Source organism: Leuresthes tenuis, unplaced genomic scaffold (assembly GCF_036924035.1).
Source record: "Leuresthes tenuis unplaced genomic scaffold, fLeuTen1.0.hap1 SCAF_19, whole genome shotgun sequence".
Taxonomy (NCBI): Eukaryota; Metazoa; Chordata; class Actinopteri; order Atheriniformes; family Atherinopsidae; genus Leuresthes; species Leuresthes tenuis.
Genome location: NW_027325373.1, coordinates 31,804,282 through 31,826,979, shown reverse-complemented (window position 1 = coordinate 31,826,979; position 22,698 = coordinate 31,804,282). Strand labels below are relative to the sequence as shown.

Genomic DNA, 22,698 nt, shown 5'->3' with positions numbered 1-22,698 from the left:
TCCCATATAACCCTGCAACCGCCCCTCAGATTTGTTCCAAGTGCATTCATAAGAGGATTATTGTATTAAAACAAAGTTGGTTTGTGTTCTGATCGTGTTTGGAGGACAATGTGGAATTCTAGAACTCCATCTGTGGCTGCAACATATTCGGGTTTATCAGAGGTTCTAAAACCACTTCATGTCCATTGTCTGTGAGGTTCAGTCATGCAGCCACTGTTTATGACCACAGTTTGGGTTTAGCTGCTGTTCAGAGTTCTGCTTTCATTTTTCATAAGGTTCCTTTGAAAATGTTGTTGGCATTTAACCAATGACAACTCTCATTTGAAGTTTCATGGATGACCTGATGGTATTTTGGAGAAGCTGTGAGTCATCTGGGATGCATGTGGCGTAACCCCCCCACCCCTAATAATTTTATTATTGCATGGCAGAGAGATGATGAAACTGACAAACTGGGGGATTACCTCTCTGCTAAACTCATACAGGCCAACAGCATCCTCCTGTGGTCATCTGCAGAACTGTATTAAGAGGCAGAGGATGGTGTGTGAGTGGCTTCAGATTTACTCAGTACGTTTCCAAAACATGAGGGTACTGGAATATTTATTGTTTCTCAAAATTCGTTCTTGCATTCAGATGTAAAAACTACTCTGACTTCAATACACTGTAACCCTTGTCTATTCAACTGCCTCTTGAGAGAGGCTGGATATGAAGAAATGTGAAGGGGTTGGACATTTAAAGTCCTGATCCAGTCCTCATTTCTTTATATTTTCTTCCAAGACATATCATTTGTTCCCATTTCTTTAGTTTCATCTATGAAAAACACCAAAGATAACACAGTTTGACAGACAGAAAATAGTATATTTGCAGCAACAAGGTGATTCACAAACAACTATTAGCTGAAAACTTGGCTTATCTCAGTATGGTGCACAGTGTGCTCTTAAAACATTGAGGGAACTAGACAAGTGGAGGACAAAAGAAGAAGTGTCAGGCCTAAAAAACGATCTACAGCAGATGAACAGTATCTGAAAGTGATGTCCTTAAGAAAGAGGAAAAAAGAAACAGGGAGAAAAGGCTGAGGTATGCCAAATGAAACAAGGCATGGACTAAAAATCAGTGGCAACAGGTCTTATGGAGAGATGAATCCTCCCCAGAGCCCGGACCTCAACATTATTCAAGCAGTGTGGGAGTTAAAAGGTTCTAGCTAACCAAAAACAAAATGAGAGTGCACAATACTCCAGTTCCTCTGTCCTGGCTTCGAGTTACTTCCTGAATTTTTCCTCCTCCATCCATACAATGCCTTTAATGGACAAGGACCAAGTTACCAAAACCATCTGCAATTATAGAAGTCCAAGAACACTGCAATTATCTGAAAATCATTTTCAGATCTAAATATTTGTGCGTGGTTTAAGTTCACACCGACATAGAAAACTGACCAATCTACATAACATTAAAGTATATAATGATGCATAAAAGAGCTCAGATTGTTTGACTTTTAGAAAACTAGTCAAATATTTTTTAGCAACATTGTCAAACAAAAAAAAAAAAAATCCTCTTCCTTTTTTCACTATAATTATTATTCTCTGCTGTGAGTGAAGTTGGCTTCTTTCTCGTTGACTCTGACTGTATGATTGCTTGAATTAACACATAAGCTCCATCTATGTTCTCCTTTTTACCTACAGACCTGCAGGCTGGTGAAAAAGGTCCATTTTAACTGTGTTTTAAGAGGAAAAGCTAACTTTAATACAATCTTTATGTTGTCTTTTTTTAAACAAAGTTTTCTGAAGCTTAAAGATGTATTTTTTTTTTTTATACCTACTTAACTTTATATGGTTATAACAGCAAACTATGCATTTTTAGTAACTAAATTTAACTGTGTAGTTTAATTTAACTGGAAAACGGGAATTAGACCAAAAGATACTGATTAAAAAAGAAAAAGATTCAAATCCAGACTGCCTCATTTAATGTGTTTACGTACGATTCAGAGACAAGTTGAATTGGCTAAATTATCTTTTTTCTACTCTGAAGCAGTTTCAAATCAGTCTTTAATCAAATAATTTTCATATGAAAGTTATGCAGACGATACCCAGCTCGATCTGTCATTCCCACCTGATGACCACACGGTCTCAGCACGAATCTCAGACTGTCTCTCTGACATATCAGCATGGATGAAATCCCATCACCTCCAACTTAACCTTTCTAAAACTGAACTGCTTGTCTTCCCAGCCAAACCAACCATACACCACAGCTTCCGCATACAAACTGAATCCTTTTCTCTTGCTCCACCAAATGTAGCTAGAAACTTGGGTGTCATGATTGATGACCAACTAACCTTTAAAGATCATATTACCTCAGTTGCTTGTTCATGCCGCTTTGCATTGCTAAACATAAGAAAGATCAGGCCATACCTAATCCAACACACCAGCCAGCTCCTGGTGTAGGCTATGGTCATCTCCCGCCTTGACTACTGCAATGCTCTCCTAACTGGTCTCCCAGCCTGTGCTGTGAAACCGCTGCAGAATGCAGCAGCACTCTGAACCATCACCCCTCTGTTCATTGAACTCCACTGGCTACCCGTAGCCGCCCGCATCAAATTCAAGTCACTGATGTTAGCCTACAAAGTGCTTAATGGAACGGCTCCCATCTACTTGAATGCTCTTGCAAAGGCTTATGTCACAATTTGGTCATTCTGGTCGTCAAAGGTATGTCGTCTAGCGGTGCCTACACCATGCTTAAGACAATTCAGACTCTTTTCATATGTCGTTCCACGATGGTGGAATGACCTACCGAGCGCTACCAAAACAGGGGCGTTCCTGTCTCCTCAAGAAACTCTTGAAGACCCAGCTCTTCAGAGAACATCTCCTATCCTAGCACTTACCCTGTACTTATTTCCTGCTTCTGAAGAGTGCAGACGTGTCTCTGCTTCCTCCCGCTGCTTATTGCTTTATTCGCTTTTAAATCATTTTACTTCTTTCCACAAGTCTTGGATATTATTTTATCCAAGACTTTTAAATATTTTTTTTACAACTCATCTGACGAGCCAGCGACTACAATCCTTTTAACATGCCCTGTGAATGCTGTCGGATATATCAACAAGGAATTTGTGCGCTACAAGAAAAGAATTTTGCCTTAGAAACTGAAATAGGACTTCATGAAACGCTCCCAATGGAATCCAGTGGTAAGCAGTCCACATTTACTTCCAAAGGAAAGGGTGCAAAAACTCCTACAACTTATAACTAAATGATACTGTGTCTTTTCCAGAGAGACAGTACAAAGCAGCAGATGGACAGAATAACTGTGCCATGTGTTAAGGTCAAAGCTCTTGTGCTTGGAGACAGAGCCATATTTAAACATAAATAGAGTAGCTACTTGCAGTTATCCAAGTGCCACTGTCTCTGACATCACAAAACTATTACCTGAGGCACTAGCAAAACACCAAGGGGTGAAACAGCTGATTGTTCATGTGGGTGCAGTGGACATCAGAGAGAACCAGTCTGAAATCTTAAAGACTTTGAGAAACTACTTGAGAGTGTTGATAAAGTGGCGATACCAACATTCATTAGTGGACCTCTCCCAAACATCGACAGGAGGATAAATAAATTCAGCCGGCTACTTCAGTTGAACACATGACTGTCCAAAGTCTGTGAGTCCATAGGACTGCATTTCATTGAGAACTTTAATCTTTTCTGGCAAAGAGATGATCTGATTAAAGGTAAAGGCCCACACCTCCAGCATCCCGAACACAGGATTCAGCAGCTCCTCCATCGCCTTCACCACGGCCCTGACCACGGCCCTCACCACAAGCCTGGGACCCACCTGCTTGGTGAAATCAGGAATTAAAATGTTTCCTCTCATGTCAAACATGGCAAGATCAAGAATTCTATCCTCAAAGAAGCATCAAGCCTAAGCCTACACCACTGACCAAAGCCCCCCCAGCTAGACCCCCCCACCATTTGGTGCACACAGCTGTTATTTCCAACAGCGTCAATGCTGTTGACTCGGACACTAGGGGCCTCTGTGTTGGTAAACACCATCTCAACCAGAGGTCCAGGGATGGAGTGAAGAGACGGACAGACAGACTGTCCAATCTTATCCATATCCTTTGCAAGAATACAGCATCCAGTTCAACTCTAGCTAATCTCAAACACGCAGTTCTCAATGTCAGATCTTTAAGTAAGAAATCATTTTTAATTAATTGTTTTATTTCCTCTCACAATCTTGATTTTATGTTTTTAACTGAGACATGGCTCGACAAAAACACAGCTAATGCAGTCCTGATTGAGTCTAGTCCACCTCACTTCAATTTTGTGTCTGAAACACGAGAAAACCAGAGGGATGGGGGCGCTAGTGCCATATTCAGGGACAATATACCCACCCACAAATTGTCATTCAGGGTTTTTTTTATCGTTTGAGTATGTGTCATTGAAAATGGAGATAAAACAATCTTCCATATTTTATATCACCATTTACAAACCACAGAATTGTTTTATTGATGATTTTACTGAAAACATTTTTACCGAAACATTTTATCATTCAAACAATTGAAGGTGAGTAAAACTATTTTGTTTGTGTAATTGAAAACACACAAGATTTTGATCAGGGCTGAAAATGTTGTTGCTGACTTGTTAACTTGTTGCGCAAGATACTGTGAGACTGTTTTTCTAAGGTTTAATTCAAATGTTTCCAATGCCATGTGTCAAAAAAGCTATTTCACTCACATACCTAGCCATAGTGATTGAAGATTTTTTTTCTGAATGTTTAGCCCGAGTCGATGGTATATGTTACAAAAGTGAAATGATTTCAGCTCCCTCATTTTCGACATATAATTTTAAAAGAATTGCAGCTACATTATAATATTAATTCATGCAAGCCAATAGCAACAGTTCTCAGTTAATATTTAATTCAGTGTTTTGCTTTTGCTCGACTGTTTCATCATTTTTGCTCTTCAGTTATCAAAATGAAGAGAAAGGGGGACATTATGTCCTATTTCGTCCCCCGGCCACAAAACATAAGCAGCCATGATAGTGGACTAGATGATCCAGATGGGACACAGACAGGAAATGAAGAGAGGCAGCTGGAAGTAGAAAGGAATCCAGAGGAATTAGGTGAAGAGGTCAGCAATGAAAGTGATGGAACTGAGCAGGAAGAAAGCAGAGATGAGAACAAATGCAGACTGAGAGACAGGCAGAGGATAGTGCTTCCTCATCTACATGCACTGGACCATCAGGTTAGTGATGCTGAAAGAACATTTGCCTGTTTGGAAATAATTTAGTAACAATATGTTCATGTAGACATGTTGAGTCTCATTTATTTCTATAAATCAGATTCTCCAATGTCATTGGTCTATAAATATCCTATTGGTGTTTCTTTATTGCTGTAGTACAGTCTTTCTCAATCCTGGTCAGGTCTTTAAGCTCTGTAGAAGGCTGAGGACGACCCATTCATTTGAATCAGGTGTGCTGGAGCAGGGAAACATGGAAAACATGCAGGGTGGAGTGCCTTGAGGACCAAGATTGAGAAACACTGATGTAGTATATCTGCTGACATATGTTTTGTCTTTCTCCAGATATCAGCAAGAAGCACCAGCACAGCCAAAGTTGAAAATATTTCCAAGGACCTTGATGGAGGACAGGAGAAGAAGCTTGGTAGAAGTAGACTGGTATGACATTCATCCTTGGCTGGAGTATTCCCAAAGGCTGGACTTTGTCATATTGTTATGCCTGCAGACATTTCAGCCCTCCTAACAGCCAAGAGACAGTTTTTGACTCACCAGGGGGATTCAGAAACTGGAAAAAGGCAACATACAAAGAGGAAGGATTTGCAGTTCATTCAAAGTCTGTAAAAACACACCAAATACTGTTTTTATTTATTTTCAGTTGGTCAAAAGTTGCAAATTATTATGTTGATGTTTTTCTGTCATTAGTTTACTACCCAATTAAAATCGTTGAAATTGCAAACACTGTAAACACAACCCTTGTCTGAATGAGGCATGCCTTTTTTTCCTGTGTTGTATGTGCCCCTCTAACACAAAAGCCGGCTCCAGCAGGTTAGACTACTGTAACGGCCTGCTAACTGGGCTCTCTAAACGAGCTGTAAAACAGCTGTAGTACATCCAGAATGCTGCTGCTCGAGTCCTTACTAGAACCAGGAAATACGAACATTTTAGTCCAGTGCTCAGGTCTTGACCAACTCGGACTCTGAGAACCTCAGGAAGGGGTCTCCTGCTGGTGCCCAGAGTCAGAACTAAACAACACGAGGCTGTTTCAGTTTTATGCTCTAAAATCTGGAACTTCCAGAAGATGTGAGACAAGGCCTCAACTCTGACAATGTTTAAATCCAGGCTGAAAACAGTTCTATTTAGCTGTGCATATAACAACTGAAAGTATTTTATCTGCACTCTTCACTTTTGGTTTGATTTTTTTTTAGTTTTTTGGAATGATTTTATTTGCTTTTTTTGTGATTTTATGTAGCTGTAAAACACTTTGGATTGTCTTGTGTAAGAATTGTGATCTACAAATAAGCTTGCCTTGCCTTGCCTACTTCCCTACCCCCTCTACTGCACTTTATCTCTTTGTACATCCTTCTATGCCTGCAATCTATCTTTACACTGTTACCCCTGTCACCTCTGACAGAGTCTGACTTGTGGGTTCCTTCTATGTAGCTTATTGTTAGCATTCACGGTGAGAGCTACAGCCTCCTGTAAAGTAAAAGTGTGGGGAAGGGCAGTCCCCAGTGCTGTTGTGGAGTTTGGTCTGAATATGTGCATAAAAAAGTCAGTGCACTTTAAAAATAGTCTAAAGCATAGTTTTAAGGTTCACAAACTTTGTTAGTGTTACTTTAAACTTGACTTGTACCCAACATGTCCTCAGAGGCATCTGTAAACTCACAGCTGGTATCAATACATACAGTTCCCTCAAAGACCTGCAGGGGGCATAGTGGACGGCAACACACAGAGCCTCTAACAAGCATTAATTATCATGTATATTATAATGTATTTACTTATTTAATCAATATGTTTCCAAAAAGTTTGATGATATAAAAATCATTTAAAGTCTTTAATAGAAGAACGATAACATGTTAAATATCATCAAATATCTCCACTAGGGAATCAGCAGAGCTGCCTGAGGATCATCAACATTAAATACTGGTTTTCCAGGTGTTCACAGACTTCTATGAATATTTTAATGTTGTTTGTTCTGGAACTTTTCCACAGAGTGACGAACCCCTCCAGATGTTTACTTCTCAGTGTCTCTGGCTGAGCTTCTATCCATTAACATCATCCGTGTGAACTTTTCTTTGCTTTACACAACTTTTCCAGTCTCTTATTGCTGCTATCCCATCTAGTTCTCATCAAAATTAAAACTCATAACATAGATTTAAAGAGGAAACTCTTGATCTATTTCAAACATTTTAAATGACCACCAAATATTTGCAGTCACACTCACTGAAATAATGAGAAAGCAGATTTTATTTTATTGCATGATATCTGAGGCACCAACAGTGAACATTCAGTAACAGTGCATGCAATTTAAATATACGGTAAACATTCACAGTTCTCAAACAAAAAGACAGATAATCAAAGGCTAACGTCTGATGTTTAGCTGTCACATACAAAGAATATGAACACAACCTTGTTACATTAACACTTTTTAACCGATGACCAATGATGATCTAAAGAAATCACAACATAATCGAGTTGTTAAGCATCACAGTATCCTCAAACATGTCACTGGTATAGTTTCACCTAAACTCTCGATTCAATTAATTTTTATTTATATAGCACCAAATTACAACAAATGTCATCTCAAGGCACTTAGATAATTCAAGCAATTTAGAATTCAATTCATTGTAATCATAATCCAATTAATTAATTTCAAAATAATCCAATTAATTCATATAGAGCCAATTCAAAAACAATATCCTAGCTAAGGAAACCAACAGACTGCACTGAAAACTTCTCTTCAGTCCAATTTCCCGTCCTGAGCATGCCTGAGGTAACTGTAGAAAAGAACGACTCCCTTTTAACTGGAAGAAACCTCTGCCAGAACCAGACCCAGGAAGGGTGGCCATCTGCCTCGACCAGCTGGTGTTTGAGAAGACAGAAAGAGGGAGAAAAAAACACCATAACACCATTCAAAGGATATTCAGGGAACACAAGTTAATGGCCACAACAATGTGACCTGTACATAAAATCATTTGAGAAATTAAACAGGGGGAAAAAGAGAGTAAAGCGAGGAAAGATGTGACAGATGAGGTCCCCCAGCAGTCTAAGCCTATAGCAGCTTAACTATGGGATGTTTCAGGATCCCCTGAGCCATCCCTAACTATAAGCTTTATCAAAAAGGAAAGTTTTAAGCCTAGTCTTAAAAGTGGAAAGGGTGTCTGCTTCCTACATTTACTGGCAGCTTATTCCACAAGAGAGGGGCCTGATAACTGAAGGCTCCGCCTCCCATTCTACTTTTAGAAACCCTGGGGAACCACAAGTAAACTTGCAGTTTGGGAGCGAAGTGCTCTGTTAGGAAAATATCTTACAATGAGATCTTTAAGATATGATGGAGCTTGGTCATTTGAGTTTTATATGTGAGGAGAAAAATCTTAAATTCTATTCTGAATTTAACAGGGAGCCAATGACGAGAAGCTAAAACTGGAGAAACATGATCTCACCTGTTAATCTCTCATCAGAACTCTGACTGCAGCATTTTGGATCAGCTGGAGGCTTTTCAGAGAATATGTGGGACAGCTCAATAATAAAGAATTACAATAATCCAATCTGGAAGTCAAAAATGCATGGACTAGTTTTTCTGCATCCCCTGTGACAGGATGTTCCTGATTTTGGCAATATCACAAAGGTGAAAAAGGCAGTCCCAGAAACCTGTTTTATATGCGAGTCAAATGATAAATTCTGGTCAAAAGTAACCCCAAGGTTCCTCACTGTAGAACTACAAGCCAAGGAAATACCATCTAGAGTAATTATATAACTAGACAATTTCTCCCTGAAGCACTCACGTCCAAAGATAATAACTTCAGTTTTGTCTGAGTTTATAAGCAGACAGTTCTGAGTCATCCAGGTCTTTGTCTTTAAGACATGCTTGTAGTCTGACCAACCTATTGGTTTCATAGATAAGTAGAGCTGAGTATCATCAGCATAGCAATGGCAATTTATGCCATGCTGTCTAATAATGTTACCTAATGGAAGCATGAATAAGCGAGTAAAAAGAATCGGTCTGAGCACAGAACCCTGATGAACTCCATGACTTATTCTGGTGTGTGAGGAAGATTCTTAATTTACAAGAACAAACTGGAATCTATCAGATTCCAGAAATATGACATAAACCAGCCTAATGAAGTTCCTTTAAACCCAATAAAACGTTCAAGTCTCTGTAACAGAATGCTGTGATCGACTGTATCAAATGCAGCACTGAGATCCAACAGAACAAGCACAGACACAAGTCTGCTATCAGAGGCAAAGAGGAGATCATTGGTAACTTTCACCAGTGCTGTTTCTGTGCAATGATGCACTCTGAATCCAGACTGAAACTCTTCAAACAGATTATTTCTATGTAAATTATCACAAAGTTGAGCTGCAACTATTTTTTCAAGAACTTTAGACAAAAAAGGGAGATTGGATAAAGGTCGATAATTAGCCAACACTTCTGAATCAAGAGTAGGTTTTTCAAGTAAAGGTTTAATTACAGCAACCTTAAATGTCTGAGGTACATATCCTGTCAACAAAGACAGATTTATCAAATCCAACATGGAAGTGTCAATTAAGGGGAAAACCTCCTTGAACAGTCTAGCTGGGATTGGGTCTAAAATACAAGTTGATGGTTTAGAAGAGACTATTGCTGTTGTTAGCTCAGAGAGATCAACTGGGTAGAAGCTGTCAAAAAACAAATCAGGTTCTAAAGATACTTCTAAAGCTGTTGTACTTGTTGATACATCAGTGACAATAGTGGGAAGCGGAATCTTCTTTCTGATAGAAATAATTTTGTTGATAAAGAATGTCCTGAAATCATCACTGCTTAGAGTTAAAGGAATACATGGCTCAACAGAGCTCGGACTATTTGTCGGCCTGGCTACAGTGACGAAAAGAAACCTGGGATTATTCTTATTCTCTTCTATCAATGATGAATAATATGTTTATGTTTATGCATTTAGCAGATGCTTTCATCCAAAGCGATTTACAAATGAAGATATAACAAGCTATATAAAAAGCTAACAATAAACTACATAGAAGGAGCCCACTAGTCCGACTCCGTCAGAGGTGACAGAGTAGAGAGAGAGTGCAGGCATAGAGGGAAGTACAGAAAAATTAAGTGCAGAGATAGAGGGGGTAGGGAAGTACATGGTAAGTGATAGGAAATGCTCTCTGAAGAGCTGGGTTTTCAAGAGTTTCTTGAAGATAGACAGGGTTCTGGTAGTGCTCGGCAGGTCATTCCACCATCGTGGAACGACAAGAAAAGAGTTTGGATTGTCTTAGGCGTGGTGTAGGCACTGCTAGACGACAATCCTGCGACGAACGGAGGGACCGAGTTGTGACATAAGCCTTTGCAAGGGCATTTAAGTAGATGGAAGCCGTTCCATTAAGCACTTTGTAGGCTAACATCAGTTAAATGAATTTGATGCGGGTGGCTAAGGGTAGCCAGTGGAGTTCAATGAACAGAGGGGTGACGTGTGCTCTTTTAGGCTGATAGAAGACCGGACGCACCACATTCTGGACCATCTGCAGAGGTTTCACAGCACAGGTTGGGAGACCAGTTAGGAGAGCATTGCAGTAGTCAAGGCGGGAGATGACCATGGCCTGCACCAAGAGCTGGGTGGCATGTTGGGTTAGGTATGGTCTGATCTTTCTTATGTTTAGCAATGCAAAGCGGCATGAACGAGCAACTGAGGTAATATGATCTTTGAAGGTTAGTTGGTCATCAATCATGACACCCAAGTTTCTAGCAACCTTTGATGGAGCAAGAGATAGGGATTCAGTTTGGATGCAGATGCTGTGGTGTATAGTTGGTTTGGCTGGGAAGACAAGCAGTTCAGTTTTTGGGAGGTTAAGTTGGAGGTGATGGACTTTCATCCATGTTGATATGTCAGAGAGACAGTCTGAGATTCGTGCTGAGACTGTGTGATCGTCAGGTGGGAATGACAGATAGAGCTGGGTATCATTAGCATAACATTGGTATGAGAAGACATGTGATGGGATGATCTGTCCCAGTGAGGTGGTGTATATGGCAAAGGGAAGAGGTCCCAGTACTGAACCTTTGGGGGTACCTGTGGCGAGGTGGTGCGTGCAGAAGTGTGACTTTGAATGACCGCCCAGTGAGGTATGATTCAAACCAGGAGTGTGCGCTCCCTGTGATGCCCATGCTTGAGAGTATGAACAAAAAGATACTGTGGTTGACAGTGTCAAATGCAGCCGATAAGTCGAGCAAGATAAGTACAGAGGACTTAGATGTCGCTCTGGCTTCTTTTAAGGCTTCTGTCACAGCCAACAGAGTCATTTCGGTGGAGTGTCCACTTTTAAACCCAGATTGGTTTGGGTCAAGGAGGTTGTTATGTGAGAGGTAATCAGAGACCTGTTTAAAGACCACTCTTTCAATGGTTTTAGACAGAAACGGGAGGAGAGAGACCAGCCGATAATTCTCCACATGAGTTGGAGGGAGGGAAGGTTTCTTGAGCAGTGGTGTAACCTGAGCTTGCTTGAATGTGGTAGGAAATGTGCCCGATGTCAGTGAAGCATTAATCACGTGCGTGACTGCTGAAGTTTCAGTAGGAACAATGGATTGGAAAAGATTAGTGGGAATGGGGTCCAGCGGGCATGTAGTAGGACGGCTTCATGTGAGAAGTTTAGACACACTGCTCTGAGCGAGAGGGGTAAATGAGGAAAATTATGCAGTAGGACCTCTGTATGCAGATTTTGTTGTACAAGGTTCGGTAAACTGTTTGCTTATAGCTGCCACTTTGTCAGTAAAAAATGAGGCAAAGATGTCTGCTGTTAGATTGGTAGCAGGTGGCGGAGGCGAAGGATTAAGTAGAGTTTTGAAGGTGGAAAAAAGTTTCCGGGTGTTAGTAGTACTATGAATCTTGTTAATGAAGAAAGACTTTTTTGCATCAGTAACCATGGATACGAATGATGACAGTAGCGCCTGGAGTTTAGCTAGATCTGCAGGATCTTTTGACTTGTGCCATTTTCTTTCGGCAGCTCTGAGATTGGTGCGCAACGCTCGGAGAGTATCATTAAGCCAGGGGTGAGACTGGTAGGATCGAGCGGGTTTGGTGGAAAGACGACACAGACTATCCAGAGATAATCTCAGTGTAGAGCGTCATTAACCTGAAGGGAGGAGAATGTGCTGGAGGTTGGAAGAGCGGAGGCAACAACGGAGGAGAAGCGGGTGGGCGACAGGTTGCGGCGATTGCAGCGGAAGGAAACCATAGGGGTAGAGGCAGATAGTCTTCTTTTTTGGCAAAGAAGCTTAGAAAAACTTACACTAGGAGACACACAATGTTCTCTCCGTGCAGTTCCAATACCTTCAGTATCGGAATAATAAGCAGTTCTAGCTTTACAAAGGGCTTTCTTATACATCATTAAACTATCTTTCCAGCCAAGTATTTCTGGAGTAAAATGTAGGTAGCCATCCTCTGTCATATCTGCACATGGCAGTGAAGAAAAAGATTATGAAATGAACTCTTTAAAACTGGTTACAGCATTCTCTGATAGACCCCTATATGTAAAATTCTTCTCAGAAGCCGTATAGTCAAGTCATATAAATTCAAAAGTTATCAAAAAATGGTCAGACCGACACACTGTGTGTCGGGCTTGGAGGGCAGTTTTGGGGGCTTGCGGGTGGGACTGTCTTGCGGTGCTTTTCCCCTGTTGGGGGGGGCCTGGGTGATGGTTGCTCTCAGGCCCGGGCTGCTGCGACTGGTGTGACCGGGTGGTTTGTTTGTTTGTTTTTTGTTGTTGTTTGTTTGTTTTTTGTAGAGGTCCTCCGGGGTGGGGTGGGGCGGGATGGGTACCTTCTGGGGGTACAGTAGTTCCCGGAATATGGTCGCTGCAGGCCCCGAGCCTGGTGGACATCAGCCCCTCCTGCCCTGGGTTGGCTCCCAGGTAGCGGGGATGCCTATTGCAGCCAGTCCCTGGCTGCCCTCTCCGGGGGAGAGTAGCTCCCCCGGTGTATATCCCCATACCCCTCTCCCTTCTGGCTCCTGTACACAGCACACACTCACACATGAAGGGTTTTGGGGGCGTGTGTGTTCGGTGGGGTGTAGTGGATGGGGCCACGTAGGTGGTCCCCTTTGGTTGCACTCTGCAGTTCCCCGCCCCTGTTTTAATTACACCTTAGACATTACTACTTATCAAACACACTCACACACACACATTAGGTCTTGGGGGGTGGTTACACTGAGTAGCATCTGGTGGGCGGGGCTCTTTGGGTATGTAGGCTGCCCAGAGGGCCGCGCTCCCAGTTCTACAAGTTTGGCTGCCCCTCAATTTTAATCGCTCACTATTAGAAAATATTGAAGAGCCAGAAGGGTGAGGGGAGGGGTCTTCTTCCCACATCCCTGCTTCCTGGTTGCTGCTCGGGGCGGGAGGGGCCAAGAGGATTAATTCATTGTTCTGCTGGTTCGGAGTCTGTGGTGGCTGGGGGGCTGCTGGCCCCCTGGTGTGCCCGCTGCGCTACACCCCAGCGGAGTCGAGGGAGGGAGGACGTGTGGATGTGTGGATATATGGGACGTGAAAGTGTGTGTGGTGATGATTGGGCCTGGATCTGGGACTTGCTGTCGCCTGGCGTGCTTGTGCTTCTCCCGACGGGGGGGCGGCGTTGCCTCTCCCCGCTGCTCGCGACTTCACCCACCTGTGGGCACGTCTTGACTCCCAGGGCACTTGGCCAGGGGCGCTGGGGCAGGCGCTGACCCACTGTGTGGCTGTCTGGGGCGCTTGGCCCTCCTGGGTATTGGGTGGGGCCTCTGCCGGGGGGTTTGGGGGCGCTCGGGCTCCTGGGGCCCGGGTCCAGTGCACGGCCCATGTCTGGGCGGCTGGGGCCTGGCGGGGTCGGTGGGCTGTTGCCCCTGGCTCCCGGAGGGCCTCTGCCCTATGCTTATGGGGGCTCTGTCCGGGGGCTTCCTCTGCAGTCTTCTGGGTGGATGCGTGGTTGTCCCTGTGGTGGGCTTCCTGGGTTCTGTGCTCTGTGGGGGCTGCTGGTGGCCTGGGTCTTGTGGCCCTCTCTGCCTGCTTCTGATTGCTGGGGGGGCTGTGGATTGTGGTTCTGTACACTTATACACTCATAACTAAGCACGGTTACCATGTAGGTCCTGTGCCATGGGTGTTGCATGTTCTCACACACACACACACACACATACATTTATTAGCCCAGTAGCATGCTCGCTAAGCAGTTGATGTATTATCATGTCGTCTCAGGTCATCTATATCCACAGCTGTGTTGTATGCGATTGCCGCTTCTTATGCTTGTTTTTGTTTGTTTGTGTGTTTGTTTTTTCTCTGCTTGTCTGCTTTCAGGTGCTCCTGGTGGCGCTAAGGCTGGATTCCCAACAGAGGCCATGGATTGTTGTCTGTTTTGTTTCAGACCTAATATTCAGCAAACCACATTTAATAGTTTGATGTTTTTGTTCAGTTAAAGTTTTTGTTTTATTTTTTTTTTTGTACAAGAAGATTTGCTCCTTTTGTGTTTATTGATTTGGGGGTAGCAGCAGGTGGGAAGCTGCAGAGAAGTGTGTAAGACTACAACTCTGCATCCTGGTCTCAACCCTGGGTCATGTTTTTGGATGACTAATAAATTCGTCCATATTTCTATAAACGAGAGCCGCTCCTTCCAAAGTCGGATGGATGCCATCTCTCCTCATCAGACCAGGTTTTCTCCAGAAAGATTGCCATTTATTTATGCAGCCCACATTGTTTGCTGGACACCATCTAGACTCTCCCATTACAGACATGGCTGGTTTGAAAAGTGCCACTTGAAATAAGTCCAATCAAGGTGATGTTTCTCAGGACAGTACATGAACGTCTGTCAAAGCGACTATCACAAATGTAAGAAAGAAAATTTTGTATCATGACATGTCTGCCTAATGAGCACACAAGCCTGTCACCAACCTTCAAACCTCGAAAATGACTTTGCTGGGACTCATGCAGGTGTAGGTTCAGAGAGATAAATATCTGATCCATCTGTTAAGACTTTGGTTTGTTTTCTTTGACACAACAAAAACTGAAAAGGAGTCATTTTTAAAGAGGTCATGTCATGCTCTCCGTCACCCTTTTCCTTTAGGGTGATATAGCCGTTTGTGCTTCCATAACCAGAACACACTGATTTTGAACTGCTAACTCATTTTTATGAGACATTTCAGGGAGTTTACAAATTCTGGGTAAATTAAACCTTTTTTCCGTCACTTTGGAAGAATTTATAGCTTTGAAAATTCATCTCAAAATAGAGACACTGTAATGGAAGTAAGAAGTAACTTTAGAATTAAAGTTTTTGTGTGTATCCTGGCGACACTTAATTTTCTATCAAACGTCCCGTCATTCCGACACTTTTTTCCTCCTATGGTCGGAATGGCGATATGTTTTTGTTTTTTTTAACATACCGCCATTCCGACAGTTCCTTTTAATAGCCTATTTTTTACCCAAAACATTTTGCACTAATGATATGCCGGCGCAAATACGCCCTAAAGTTTGGCGCACAAACTCTGCACATGCAGAGGCCACAGAGGCCTCGCAAACAAACTTTAATAATCTATTATCAAAATCCCCTGAAATTTCAAATATAAAAATACAGATATTAATGTAACTCTGGCGAGACTGAAACTGCTTAAGCAGAAATACAGTGTCAGTGAGCTGTCACAGCAGCCAGCTGGAGCGGAGCTCTCCACAGAGCCCATGCGTCTTTTGCACGCTGTCATCATATGCAAAAGTAATAATTGCAATTACAGATATCACGGCTACTGCACAGGACACAGTTGCGAGCACTCTGCCTTGCCTTGCCAATAGGAGAGGAGAGAAATGACCTCATAGAACGTATAAAACACAACAAAATGCAGTAAAAACGTTTATTCATGTTATTCACGTGATTTATGAGTACTCGCTCCAATTTTGGGAAGGGCGGATGGGCTTTGCACATTTGGCACAAACACACAGCCGTTGCGCAAGGCTTTATACAGCCTGTTGATATCTTAAGGTCCTAACTGGTCACACCTGGGAGTAAATGTCATGTAGAGATTGTTTTTACATGACATTACAGCTGAACATATAGCTTTCATCCACAAACCAACGTGGGAGAGCCCGAAGACGCATGTGCCAGATGCATATAGGCATGCGTAAAACCAATTTTGACCACTTCATGCTGTTTATTTGCTTTCTTTTAGTTAACTTTCGTTTCTTTTGGATTCTTGTGCGTGTTATGGAGCCATTTTGGTCCATGTTTGTAAGCCTTTTTTTCCTGGATTTAATTTTCGGAAGTTGAAACAAGTGGCATTGGAGTGTGTGATTAAAAACCACCGCGGACTGCTTCTCCTCCTCCAGTTGCCGAGACTTTGTGTTTTTAATAACGCTTATCTGTAAACATGTGTTAAACATATAAATTGCATGAACAGAAAGAAATGACTCACCTGTTGAGTAACGCACATTTCCTTATACGGAAAGCCTTGTCGGAATGGTGGGACATTTGAACGTCGGAATAGCGGGATGTCGGAATGGTGGGATGTCGGAATGGTGGGACGTTTGCATGTCGGAATGGTGGGATGTCGGAATGGTGGGATGTCAGAATGGTGGGATGTCAGAATGGTGGGATGTCAGAATGGTGGGATGTCAGAATGGTGGGATGTCAGAATGGTGGGATGTCGGAATGGCGGGGTTTCGGAATGGGCGTTGCCACCCACAGACAAGACTCCATGATGCTGCTAGTGGTCAAAAAGTCGACAGGACTTTTAAATAAACTGTTTACCATCACTGGAAATATACTCAATTTAGAGTTTGACTGACTGCAACATCCACAGCTTTTTGCAAATGAAATATATTAAATGTGCCACATAGAAAGTCACTAAATTCATTGTCACTGTCATAACAACCAAAGACAAATGAGGAACCACTAAAAAACAAGTTAACATACTAAAACCCAACATGAAATTTTTTACTGAAATTGAACCATTGCTCAGTAACAGCAAACAAAAATAAAAGTTAAACATTCTTTGAAAAAGGTTTTTTCTGTTTGAGGAAACAAGCAAAATTCAATTATTTTCAAGACTTTTCCAGACCTGCAGCAGTCTTCATCAAAGTAGAACTCCACCATGAAAATCCACGTGCGAGTATGAGTCTTTAACTACAAAAGCTGTCGCACAGCAGAGAGGGATAAGGGGGAAATATTGTTATTTAAAGGGTAACTCTGGTATTTTTAAATCTAGACCTTGTTTCTGACATGAAATACGTTTATCTACTCACCGAGAACCGTTTGGCGAAAGTCTGCGTCCTTCGGAAGCTATTTAGATAACTCGCGATCCATATAATGGAGTGAACGGGGCAAAGGCGATGCAGCCTCTAAATAGGGCATTATCTGTCTTTATTTCACCAATACTTTAAGACGAATGAATGAACGAACGTGTACTATAGCTCTGTTAGCTCATAGGTGCTGTTATGTGGCTACTTGCGGCTATAGGAGAGCTAACGGAGGGAATTCTACACAGGCACTCTACTGGGACGACTTCATTCACACGCCTCCCTGGAGCACAGTTTATTTACTTCTTACTCTGTGACAGTCGGCTAACTTCACACAGAGTTTGCTACTGCTAGTTTTGTGCAACATGGCAGGATATTTATCAAATTTTGACAATGTGAACGACGACTTTGAGTAAGATGGACGTTCTTACCGGAGTGAATGAGCTGTGCTGCAGCCATGCATGTCGATGAAGTCGTCCCAGGAGAAGTGTGTGTAAAAAGTGTTTGTTTGGCTAATGTTTGGCCTCTCGGGGGTAAAACTCGGCTAAGGTGCTTTGAGGGATCCTCTTTAGCATCTCTTTGGGGAAGATCCTCATGAGCTGCCATCCGATGTCCAGAGTCTCAAACACACTCCTGTTCTCGTAGTCACCTGGCCATGCAAACACAAAAGAACATCATTAAACCTACGTAATCTTGGCAGCAGTTTTATTAAGACCTTTCACTGGGAGGTTAGAGCCGTCGACCCAACACAGCGTAGTGTAAACTGGCCTCATGCTTTTTGTAAACCTCGTTTTAAGCCCTTATGGTGAATTCCTAAAATGCCCATGCTCTTAAATAGAAATCTGTGAAACACTACCCTTTTTAAAAATTATGTTGATAGACAGCAGTCATTCACAGTTTTTCTGTGTTACCATCTACTGAAATGTCTGTGGGTTCGGACTTGTGTTTTTAAGGGAATTTAAAGTCCGCTTCGGTTTGCCTCCTTCAGTACTAACCTCTCTTAACTGCTTCCCCAAACATTTTAGAACTGATTTAAAGGTTTAATTGGTGGCTTAATGGACGATCTCCTGTGTATCTTTTGGACCTCTTATATGTGCCTTCGAGATAACTTAGATTTACTGACCATTGGATGGGGCCTTTATAGTAGCAGCCTCTGAATTATGGAACCAACTGTTACTGCATGTTAGGCAGGCTCCAACACTTCCTGCTATTAAGTTTAGTCTTAAAACACAGCTTTATTTCTTAGCTTTTAGTTTTAAGTGAAACAACAATATTTTACTGCTGTCATTAACCGTAACTGTTTCAAAGCTCTTGCCTTTTATCTAATATTTGTTCTGCCTCAATAACTATTTTACAGTGCAGCACTTCAATCGTATAAAATAAACTTGACTTGATACTGTCAGAGATTCAACAGCTTAGTGCTGGTTGTTGTGTAATTTCAGCAAACATTCATGTTTAAACCAGCACTAGAATGACTAGCGACCTGTCCGGGATGTATCCAGGTGTATGTTTATGTAATGTCTAATCTGCGATGATCCACACCGCACCTTGGGAGAGGAAGTTCTTCTCAAACTTGGTGAGAAACTCCAGATAGAGCAGGTCATCAGCAGTCAGAGCCTCCTCTCCCACCACCGCCTTCATGGCCTGGACGTCCTTACATATGGCATAACATGCATACTACAAACACACAGTGTCAGACAGGCTAGTAAAGGCCTGTATGAGCATTATAAAGCAGCTTTGTACTTACGAGCTGGTTGGAAACATCAGAATGATCTTTGCGGGTCATTCCCTCCCCGATGGCAGATTTCATCAGCCGAGAGAGAGACGGCAGCACATTGATGGGAGGATAGATCTAACCAGGGGACTGAAAGAAGATGTGGGCTTGACTTATAAGTCAAAGTAATGTCACAAGTCAAGACGAAAAAGTCTCAAGTCAGATCTTAAGAAAAGAGTATAATAGTTTAAGTTAAGAGGAACAGCAGCCAAGTCTGGTCCTGAGTCAAGAACTGTAAGTATAACATAAGGTCCAAAGTCAAAACCAATATGTCCAGCATCACATCTTAAGTTGAGAACAAGTCCAACATGAGTCTCAAGTATAGACCAGATCCTTCATCAAGATTAAGGAGTCTGAGGGTAGGTCTCTGGTAAAGTCCAAAACAAACAAGTCCAAGTCCCCAAATCTGGAGACTAAATAGTTACAACACAAACCCCAAGTCAAGAACACCAGGTCTAAAGTTGGGTTCCGGGTAAAGACAAACACTAACATTTCCACTCAAGACAGAGTCTCAAGTCAGATCCCAAGTCAAGAGTAGATATGTTTAAGTCAGAAGCAACAAAAGTCAGCTCTCACATGAAACTGAATCCCTAAAATCAAGATTGGTGAGTCAAATCAGGTCCAAAGAAAAGACCACTAAGTCCCAAGAAACTTTCTCAGTCTGGTCCTAAGTTATGGCAAACAAGTTTTTCATGTTTGCCCAAGTCAAACCCCAAATTGAGAAAAAAAAAGGTAACACTCAGATCTAAAGTCAAGTCCAGTCCACAAAACGGATTATACCTGACATGACATGTTATCTACTCATCCAAGGCTGCTCTTCACTACCTGTCTGTTGTGAAGCTGTCTGTCCACAAAGATCTGCCCCTCAGTGATGTAACCAGTCACGTCCGGAATAGGATGAGTGATGTCTGAAAAACACAAGAGAACCCTGTAAAAACAACCCTGCAGCCATTAACATTGTGAGTTTGTGTGGTAGTGCACCATCATTGGGCATGGTGAGTATAGGGATCTGGGTGATGGAGCCGTTGCGTCCCTCTGCCAGCTCTCTCATAGATGGTGGCCAAATCAGTGTACACGTAGCCGGGGAAACCTCGGCGGCCCGGCACCTCCTCTCTGGCTGCAGACACCTGAGTGGGGCAAAAAATACAGAATCCATTCCCAACCTCCTTATTTCAGAATAAATTCACAGAAAATGTGACTTACCTCTCGGAGGGCCTCTGCATAGGAGCTCATATCTGTGAGGATGACAAGGACGTGCTTTTCACACTGATACGCCAGGTACTCCGCTGATGTCAGAGCTAAACGGGGCGTGATGATTCGCTCAATGCTGCAATAAAGAAAGGGCGTCTAACTTTGAGCACGTTTCTTCCTGCTGTTATCCAACTTAATGCTTATTAAACTTACATGTAAACATAATAAAACTGGGGATGATGACTTCATTCGAAGAAGAAACTTAAATAATTAAATTTTGCATCTAAATTGCTGGACATAATTATCACTATAAAAATAAATGGCAGTAAATCTCAGAAATCCTTCAAAATGGGCACAAAATCTGTATTTCTTCCAAGGAATCTTTTTCATCGATGACATCTGATCCACTATTACACCTATTCTTAAGTTTAAATAACTAAGATATTTACAAGGCATTAAGTAAGGAGTGTATTAGGGTTTCTAAGCATAAATGTATTCTAATCAACTTAAAAATGTCTGAAATCAGAGCCAAGAGCTCCAAAATCTTGGAGCTAAATGTTGGGGAAAAAAATTAAATGGTAATAAAATAAGAACATTTATGTATAAAAGAGCAGAAATTTAGTAAAAAGTAATACATAGGGTCGTTGGCCAGGTTGAGAAACAGACAGACGTTGTCCATGGATCCGTTCTCCTCAAAGTCCGACTTAAAGAACCTGGCTGTCTCCATGTTGACCTGGTGGCAGAGAGAAGCCGAACTCCAAATAACATCAGTGTATATATGACAAGAGGTGTCAAGTGACTTCTTTTAATGGTATTAGTAGCCGTGCTGAAGTTTCACTGGAGAGATAAAAAAAAAGAAGATGTCAAATATGGACAGGTAGATTTTACTGTATCTTTCTTTGCTGGAAGCAATAATCAGTATTTTCTTAGTTATAACGCAGAACGTCCACTTCAAGTCAAGAAAGTGGACTAAAGTCATTAAATAAAAAAGCTAAATTTAACTTAAAGAGCAGACACTTTCCCAGCATGAGGGAAACTTTCTGTGACATAGCTGCATTGTGATTGGACCAATCATGGACACGCCCCAAGTCTAAGTAGCTCAGTTAAGCTGTTTTCACATATAAATACCAAAGATGTTCAGAAGAATGTGTAGACATTTTGATCTGGTCTTCTTCCACAGTTGTTGATCACAAAAGTAAATCACAGAAGGAGGCTCTCTGCTGGAGTAGAGTGGTGCAGAGGAGCAGCTGTCAGAGCACACAGGAGGCAGCATGTGATGCAGACCTTTGTGGAAATCTCTGTGTTGATGTAAGGCAAGGCAAATTTATTTGTAGAGCACAATTCATACACAAGGCAATTCAAAGTGCTTTACAGCTACATAAAATCACAAGTGTTTTTTATTAATGAAATTAAAAGCGAAGAGTGCAGATAAAATACTTTCAGTTGTCATATGCACAGCTAAAAAGAGCCGTTTTCAGCCTGGATTTAAACATTGTCAGAGTTGAGGCCTGTATCACATCTTCTGGAAGACTTCTGGAGTTAAACCAAACATTTCAAGGACAGCAGGGAATTCTTTAATTCAAGTCCCCTGTTATGACTAAACAGTCAAAAGCATTCCACACAATTTAAAGTAATTCAGTAAAATCATCAAAACAATTCTGTAGTGTTTTGTAAATGATGATATAACCTGTATACTGCTTTGTACAAGTACAAAGCTCCGGAAAATTTGCAGACGCGTTTGTACATTGGCTCGCCCGCTCATGGCCAGGGGGAAAATGTCCAATGTACAAAAAGTCCAAAGTGAATGTGGACATTTGCATTCTAACATGACATCGCTCAGGGTTGGTGTAGAAGGAGAATCCGGATGCAGATATATAAAATAAACAATTTATTCAGTTCATTTTATAACAATTTATGCAGCTGAGCCAGAACAGAAAAAAAAAACTATGACTATGAACATAAACACTTGGGAAAACAAAAACTTGACTGTGAACTATGACTGACAAACCTGATACACATGTGCAACTCTGGCATGGATGACGGTGGTAAGGATCTGACACTGTGACTGGGGAAACTAAATAGTAAGTGAGGTGATTGGTGATGGGGTGCAGCTGTGAAACAAAGATAGGTGACATGGATTAACCTAATGATGTGCAAGGGATAAAACATGGCATGAAATAAACCTAAAACCTGAAAACAAGACATGACAAAAAACAAAAACTCAAAACATGACATGACATCTGGATATCGATATATGTTCTACATATCTATAGAACATTTTAACAGCGTGTCCAATGGGTGT

General features: G+C 41.8%; 2 protein-coding genes across 2 annotated transcripts in view; one reads left to right on the top strand and one right to left on the bottom strand.

The window, feature by feature from the left end:
• The first annotated feature begins 15,534 nt into the window (after positions 1-15,534).
• Positions 15,535-22,698, top strand: part of LOC140276912 (drebrin-like protein B) — a 104,741-nt gene continuing 97,577 nt past the window's right edge. Inside the window, exon 1 of the mRNA XM_072371771.1 lies at positions 15,535-15,550. The gene's annotated coding sequence lies outside the window, so the exon portion shown is untranslated. The remainder of the gene's footprint in view (positions 15,551-22,698) is intronic.
• Positions 17,944-22,698, bottom strand: part of atp6v1b2 (ATPase H+ transporting V1 subunit B2) — a 28,589-nt gene continuing 23,834 nt past the window's right edge. Inside the window, 8 exon segments of the mRNA XM_072371772.1 lie at positions 17,944-18,080; positions 18,979-19,108; positions 19,179-19,283; positions 20,031-20,113; positions 20,187-20,242; positions 20,244-20,332; positions 20,409-20,532; positions 21,032-21,129. Of these exon segments, the coding sequence (XP_072227873.1) occupies positions 17,944-18,080; positions 18,979-19,108; positions 19,179-19,283; positions 20,031-20,113; positions 20,187-20,242; positions 20,244-20,332; positions 20,409-20,532; positions 21,032-21,129 (822 nt within the window).